This window comes from Molossus molossus, unplaced genomic scaffold (assembly GCF_014108415.1).
Source record: "Molossus molossus isolate mMolMol1 unplaced genomic scaffold, mMolMol1.p scaffold_m16_p_10, whole genome shotgun sequence".
In the NCBI taxonomy this organism is placed as follows: domain Eukaryota; kingdom Metazoa; phylum Chordata; class Mammalia; order Chiroptera; family Molossidae; genus Molossus; species Molossus molossus.
This window is the reverse complement of record NW_023425345.1, coordinates 104998069-105005501: the sequence shown is the minus strand read 5'-3', so window position 1 is coordinate 105005501 and position 7433 is coordinate 104998069. Positions and strand designations below refer to the sequence as shown.

Below are 7433 nucleotides of genomic sequence, written 5' to 3'. Positions count from 1 at the left end.
TAGATGCTTGGCTGTGCCTTGTCTGATAGCATCTGTGTAGATTGAGTCTTGCCTCCCCAAACAGATGCAACAGTTCTGGAGGGCAGTGTATGTGCCTTCCCCTCTGACTGACGGCCAGCTCTACCCAGCCCAGGTGCAGGCTCGGGGTTCCCTTTGAGCATTGTCTCTTAGATGAAGGAGGTAACTTCTGTCTTTAATCCTCTGCTCCATCCACTTACGAGGACCAGGACATTTCTCCACGAGGACGTGGTGCTGTGTGTAGAGCGCCTGGGTCTGGGAATGGGAGTCTTACTTGGCCAGACAAGCTCTGAGAGGGTGCTTGGGGAGTCAAGAGATCACAGGTGTAAGAGCATCAGACCCTTCTGCTCTCCTTTTGGGCCCTACTGTTGCCTTTAATCATGTGCCTTAACTTCTCTTAGCATGAGCTGTTTATAAAGGCTAGGCAGTGAGCATGGCTGCTGCCCTCTCCCTCTCCACCACCTCCAGAGCGTGTCCAGGCTGAGCTGATAGAGGTCGGCTCCAACAGCACTGTGTGAACAGGCTGGGCTAGAACCATGGATACTAATGCCTCCCGCTTTCCCCTACAGAAGCTAAAGGCCCTGGGAGCATGGAGTTGAAGAGAGGAAAGACTTTCATCAAATCCAGCCTGCACATTTCCCAGAAATCCCCAGGCCCAGCAGCAGCTGCTCCAGCCAGGGACGACGCAAGCCCCTGGTCAGTCTCGCCAGGAGAGCAGCAACAGGTCCATGGTGAGAAAGGACCCCAAATGAGTCCCAACACCCACGGATATAACAGATGCTCCAAAAAGGGAGCACAGCCAGACCCTGAGGGTGGCGCCACAGACCTCTGTGGTGCCCCTCTCAAACTGGTTTGGAAGAGCAAGACCCACAACGGTGTGCCTGGGGCTGGCAGGGTGGTTGCCGCCCCAGGGCAATTGATGGGCAGTGAAAAGTTCCCAGGGCCCTCTGGAGGCCAGCGCATAATCGATTACCGCCACTTTGTGCCCCAAATGCCTTTCGTGCCAGCTGTGGCTAAGAGCATCCCAAGGAAGAGGATTTCCCTGAAAAGACCCAAGAAGTGCTTTCGGAACCTATTCCACATTCGCAGAAACAAGACTGAGAACTTGGCTTCACTGGCAACCAAGGGCAAGAGCCTCTCCTCCCCCAGGAGCCCATCAGAGGCTGGAGGGCAGCGAGGCCAAGCTTTCTTCTCCTGGGGCGAGGGCTGGGGCCTGGATGGCTTGTGCCAGGACCTGTCTGACAGCGAGCTCCTGCCCGACTGCTCTCCCGACTTCTGCAGGGTTCTGTGCGAGGACGTGGCTTCACTCCAGAGCTTCGACTCACTCACGGGCTGCGGGGAGATCTTTGCGGACGAAAGCTCGGTGCCAGCTCTGGAGCTGAACGAGGGCCCGGAGAGCTCAGCCCTGTCGCCGCAGGCCCTCAAGAGCAAGGTGTCCAGTGGCCCCTTCCAGGGAAGCATGGAGAAGCTGGTGTCACCTGCCCAAAATGACCTGTCTGACTTCGCCAAGTTCTGGGACAGTGTGAATCATTCTGTGAGGCAACAACAGAGCGCTCTACTGGGCTCGTGGCTGGAAAGGCCTCAGGGAGCGGACACCGCCCAGCCCAGGCAGGACTCAGCTGGGCTCACTGAGCTCCCTCTGTGCCCCTGCAAGGACCTCCTCAGTGGCTCCAAAGCCAGCTCCATAGACACAGGCACCCCCAAGAGCGAGCAGCCAGAGTCTGTGTCCACGAGCGACGAGGGCTACTGTGATGCCTTTTCACCCAGCCTTGAGGAGGACAGGAAGGAAGCCCTGAGCCCGGGGACCCCCGCTGCCTCCTTCCCCCGGGAGAGCTATAGCGGGGATGCCCTCTACGAGCTTTTCTATGACCCCAGTGAGGGCCCGGCCGGCCCGAGCCCGGACGACGACCTGTGCGTGTCGGAGAGCCTGTCGGAGCCAGCACTGGGAGCCCCGCTGTCCATGTGCAGCTTCCACATGGGGGCAGAGGAGAACCTGGCCCCCGGGCCCGGCCCGGACCTGCTCAGCCAGGGCTTCTCGCAGAGCTCCTGGAAGGGCAAGGAGTGCCTGCTGAAGCTCTGCGACACCGAGCTCGCGGTCACCATGGGCGTCGTCAACTGGCTCCGCCGGAGCCCCGAGCTCCGCGCCCTGCCCGTCTCAGCCCCCGCAGAGCCCGAGACCCCGCTCGGTGGACTGGTGGGGAAGCTGGCAGCTGGTGCTGAGAAGCAAGGCCCAGGTCTGCTGACACGAGACGGCAGGGGGGCCCAGGCCTCTGACGCAGGCGGGACCGCAGTCGGGACCGCAGTCGGCTCGAGACCTAGCCGGCAGCACCTGTGGGCACATTCCAGTACCAAGGGCCTGCTTGCTAGAGAGAGTGAGGTCCTCACAGAGGCTGAGCAGGGGACCAGCCCTCTGTCCAGGAGCCCGTCTCTGACGTGCGCGCAGGTCTCTGGGGAAGAAGGGACACGAGGTTGCCACGAAGGTCCGTTCTCCCCTTCGGGGTCTGCAGCCTCCATCGTGACAGATACTTCCAGCAAAAACAAGGTCATAAACCCCTTTGCCTGGCCTCACTCCCAGGAGTTCAGAGCACCTGGAAAGGAGGGGTGTTTCCGAGATCAGTGGAAGCCAGGGTTTAGGGAAAGCACCCTGGATGCAGAGCCTGCCCTGAAAGACAGAGTGGCCCAGGTTGCAGCTCTGCAGATCCACCCAGACTGCAAGCCCCGCGCTGTGCAGCCTCCAAGGCAGGACACAGGCAGCCAGCTCTGCAGGCAGCCTCAGGCCAGGGACACTATCGTGCTGCAGCAGAAACAGCCTATCAGCTTCCCTGGAGTGGCTGCTGTCGGTGGCCTGCCCTCCTTGACCAGCCCACTCCACAGCCCGCAGGATCAGAAGTGCTCAGCCCTTGTCCTGGACATAAGCCGGCTCAGAGTGGAGCCCACCAGGCTGGATGCCTAGGGCCGTGCCTCTGTGGAGGAGCAGTCCCTGAAGCTCAGCTTGAGGGCCAGGGAGTGGGTGGCACACAGGGTTCAGCAAGACTTGTCGTGCCCCTTGGCCCTGCTGCCTGGCTGAGCCCCTGGGGCCACCTGTCAGGAATCACAAGCCTCACTTCTAACAGCCAGTGTGAGAGCGTTCCCCCTGCAAATGCCCCAGAAGCTGCTGCCGATTCCTGGCCCACAGAGGCCTCCTCTGAGACCTGCCAGAAGTAGGGGCCCCCAGGCCAGCCAGGGGGAGCTCCAGAAGCTGCAGCTTTGTGGCCACATTCAGGAGAACCTAAGACCCAAATCTCCATCTTTTGTCCTTGATATGAAGAGGGTGTGGGGAGACGGGGGAGGACTGGGGCACGCGGGGCAGAGCTCAGGAGCTCAGCCTGAGGCCAAGGGCAGCTGGACGCTGCCAGCACTCTCCAAATGCGCCTCGTTGATTTCCCACAAGTGAAGAGTCTGGTCCCAGAGTTGGCTGTGAAGAGGCTACACCTGGCTGCTCCTTACGCAGCCTGCCAGAGAGGAGCCCAGGCTGGAACTGGTGGGAAGGAGACGTCCGCACTGTGAACGGGAGGTGGAGGGTCGATAAGTCTGCATAAGGGTTGAGAATAATAAATGGGTGAATATGAGGTTCAAGCCTCGGGCGGGACCCTGAAAGTCAGTGACAGGCAAGATGCGGGACGCAGACAAGCTTAGGAGTGCCCGCTGGCCCCTCCCCAGCCTGCTTTCTGCCCCCAGAACCAGCAGCCATGATGTGCTGGGAGCCTGAAGGGGCTACTCCGTGGGAATAAGCAGCAGGACCAGCTCCATCTCAGCAAGAGCTTTGAACAGACAGACGCCGTGTGTTACTGTGCAACCGGCCACCCGCCCCTGGCCAGCAGGTGTTGGTGAATTCTCTGTCAAAAATTGTCCCATGAAAACAGTAATTTCCCCCAACTTGCACCCTCCAGTGAGAGCCGGGGACAGCGAGACGTTCGGGAGGAGCTGCTCACTCCACGCCGCTCTCAGTTGCGCCCTCTGCATCGTTAGCATCCTCCCCTCCCCTTCAGGGACACGTACCTTTCAACGGGCTGGGCCTCTCTCATCCCCCTCCCAAAAGCCACAACACATGCACGCAGCAAACATTCAGAGTAGTGGAGGGAAAGGAGACTTGGTCCTGAGGAAGGGGAGGCATCCACTCTGCCAGTGCTGGGGCATGACCGGCTGCCTGACAGGCTCTCTGTGATTAGACCCCACCTGCCCCGCACGCTGCAGCGGACATGATGTCACAGGCAGCCTATGACGTTGTTTCTCCAGGGAAGGTCAGTACAGATAGGGGAGGCATGGAGGTGGATCCCACTCTGAGGGATGCACTCTGACAGCTGACGGCAAGCGGTTCCTTTCCTGATCGTCTGAGGCTTGGTTCCAGGTGAGAAAATGCTCCGTGATGCTCAGTAGCAGCTGCTTGCCGAGCCGGTGGTGCGCAGGACGCAGGCAGCACGTTGTAGGCTCAAGGCTCCTGAGTAGCCTTGGACCTGGACACGGGAGAGTCAGGGCCAGCCTCCCTGGGAAGGCACACTGGACCCTCCTTGGCCTGCCACAGATGACCCCAGCGCGTCAGTGAGCCTGGCTGCAGCAAGGTGCGCATGGAGTCAGTCGTCCACCTCCCCTCTGTCAGCCTGAGCGCAGTTGTCCTCACTGCCAGACACGGACGCCAAGGGTGGAATGATGATGTGACCTGCTCCTGCACGCACTTGGCTAGTGACTGGGGCTGATGGGGTTTGAATCGCAAACCCTGGCTCGGAAGGCCCGGCTCTTCGCCAGGCCCAGAACTTCTCTCGCTAAGCTCCTGCAGTAAATGCCTCCAGTCCTCCTTTCTTCAAGGGCAGAGATGTCTGAGCAGCCTCTGGGCACCAGCCTCGTGCTTCCCTGCGATCGGGCTTAAAACCCCAGGGACAAGGGACGCTGCCCAATCATAGCCCTGTCACTTTGTACTGCCCCTGAGCAAAGCAGGTTTTCTGTAAATACTTCTTGAAAGAATGAAATATCAAAAGGTTGCACATGGTTTTCTGACTTCTTATTGACTGTGAGCCTTGTGTCTGGAGAGCAGCATTTAAGGTCTTACTTGGCAGAAGTTCTAATGGAGTGTCTCCTTGAGGAGACACTGACTGGTGGTGATGGGGGACCCACTGGCCAAAAGCACTGGGTGGTCCAGGCATGATCAGGAGGGGCATATGCCTTGCTATGCAGGGACCCATATAGGGCAGCGGAAATTGGAAACTAGGCCTGTGCCTACCTGAAAAGAACCGCTGGCCCAGTGTCTCTCAATCTGGGGAGCATCTTAGACAACCCTGGCACCATAGAGATTCTCGTTCTCAACAACCTGAGAGGAGGTTCTAGCATTAGCCTGCTGGGCACCTTGCTGGGAGAATGGAGGAGGAAAATGTGACCTTTCTCTTGTGTCCACTGGGTCCAAGTTTCCCCAGTCCATCTCTCTCTTCACACCCCACCCCTAAAATGCTGTCCCCTGCAAGAGAGGTGCAGGCAACGCTAGTCTGACTGGGATCTGCAAGCCCTAAGGACATCCTAAGGTGACCCACTGAAGAGAAAAGGGAACTGTGGAGCCGTTCCTGGGACAGGCACCTGGTCTAGTTCTGGAAGTGGAAGAACTCTGGTCTTTTCTAACCCTCTCATTCACACATGGCTGTCGAGGTTACAGCAAGTGTGAAGTTTTGTACCATGCAAAGTACATCCTACAAAGTAGGTCCTGTTATCCCCAGCTCACAGCTGTCCCAGAGAGCCCAGATGACTACCCGAGTCACATAGTAGTATTTTGGGGCTGGGGTTCAACCTGGAGCCTGTGTGCTGTGCCTTCCAACCTTTCACGATGGCGCTGGGAGCTGGGAGATGCTGGGAGGGAGCCAGGCAGCCTCCAGCCTCATCTAACAATGGGGGAGGCCTGTGCTCTGCAGTCGGGTTGTGCTTGGGGGCAGGAGAGGGGGGTGGGCCAGGAGGGCTGGGAAGAAAGCAGTGGGGAGATGCCCAAAAAGGGCAGGGCCAGCATAGGCTGGAGAAGAGACCATGAGCTACGTCAGGGGCGCTGCTTACCTTACCTGGTTTCTTACTTTATATAGTTAGTGGAACGGGGATACAAAAATCAAAAGGCACGGAAGGAAAAACAATGAAAAGTGAGTTTCTTTCCTTCCTTCTTTACCCTCTGTTATTTTTATTATAAAATTAATTTTCACTTAGTACAGCGAATCCAAACCCAGGTGCTGAACTGCTATCCCCGTCCTTCCTGAACACTGGGTGTCCCCAGACCCTGTCTATACCATGACACAAACATGCATGAACTTCCGTCTTTTTTACTGCACAGAGAACTATAGATATCCTCGGAGCAGGCACCAGCAGCCCGCAGCTTCTCCATCTCGTAGAGAGCTCAGCAGCCGCCTACAGGTAGCAGTTAATTTAAGCACTCTCCCGTCGATGCATATTCAAGTATTCCCATTTTGCTGTTGCAAACAATGCTGCTCTCACTCTTTTATTCTCCTAAATGTTCTCTATTAATGTCTTCTTTAAAAGTATACAATTATACTTACCTCAACAAGGAAAAGATGCATTAAAACAGAATGAACAGTGCATCCTGCTTCCATGTCCCTACTCCGCTGCCCAGTTGTCTTGATGCTGCTGGCCTGGGGCCCATGCGGATGCAGACATATCACACACCTGCCTCTTTGGGAGGGACGGAAGTTTGTTTGATTGAGGCCAATCACATGGAAGACCTTGGGTGCTATCATCCCCATCCTTACGACGAGGCAGATCTAGACAGACAGCATTAGAGCCTGTTTCTGACCCACTAGAGGCTGGCCAGGTGCATCCAGGGAACGCCAGTCCTTCCAGGCCTCCTGTCTCATGTAAAGTGATAAATAAATAAATAAGCAAGCAAACGATAGTCGACAAGGAGAGGATTTCAAGAAAACAGACTAAAAGTGGTTGAGCAGCCCTCGCCAGTTTGGCTCAGCGATTAGAGCGTCGGCCTGCGGTCCGGAGAGACCCGGGTTCGGTTCCCGCTAAGGGCACGTACCTCGGTTGCAGTTTGTCCCCGGCCCTGGTTGGTCGTGCGGGTGGCAGCCACTCGATGTGTCCCTTCACGTCGATGTTTCTCTCGCTCTCTCCCTCCCACTCTATCTGAACAAAAAATGGAAAAATATCCTCGGGTGAGGATAAAAAAAAATAAAAAAAAGTGGTTGAGCAGAAGGGACTAAAGCTTCTGAAAGTTTAACCCCACCCCAAGGCACAGGCTTACAAAAGCCTGAGACCTAAGTAGAATCTCAGAAGATAATGGAACAACCTCCCCTCCTTACCCAACTCGCTCACCCTATCACCATGAAGGAGCCTCCAGTGATAATAATAGTGGATTAAACTAAAAGAGACAAAGACTCTCTAAGGATCAGAAG

General features: G+C 56.7%; 1 protein-coding gene across 1 annotated transcript; it reads left to right on the top strand.

Annotated features, from left to right (window-relative positions):
• Nucleotides 1–607: 607 nt before the first annotated feature.
• On the top strand, nucleotides 608–2971 carry AMER3 (APC membrane recruitment protein 3). Its single transcript, XM_036253206.1, has one exon. It carries the CDS (start codon nucleotides 608–610, stop codon nucleotides 2969–2971), a length of 2364 nt encoding a protein of 787 aa, XP_036109099.1.
• The last annotated feature ends 4462 nt before the right edge of the window (nucleotides 2972–7433 follow it).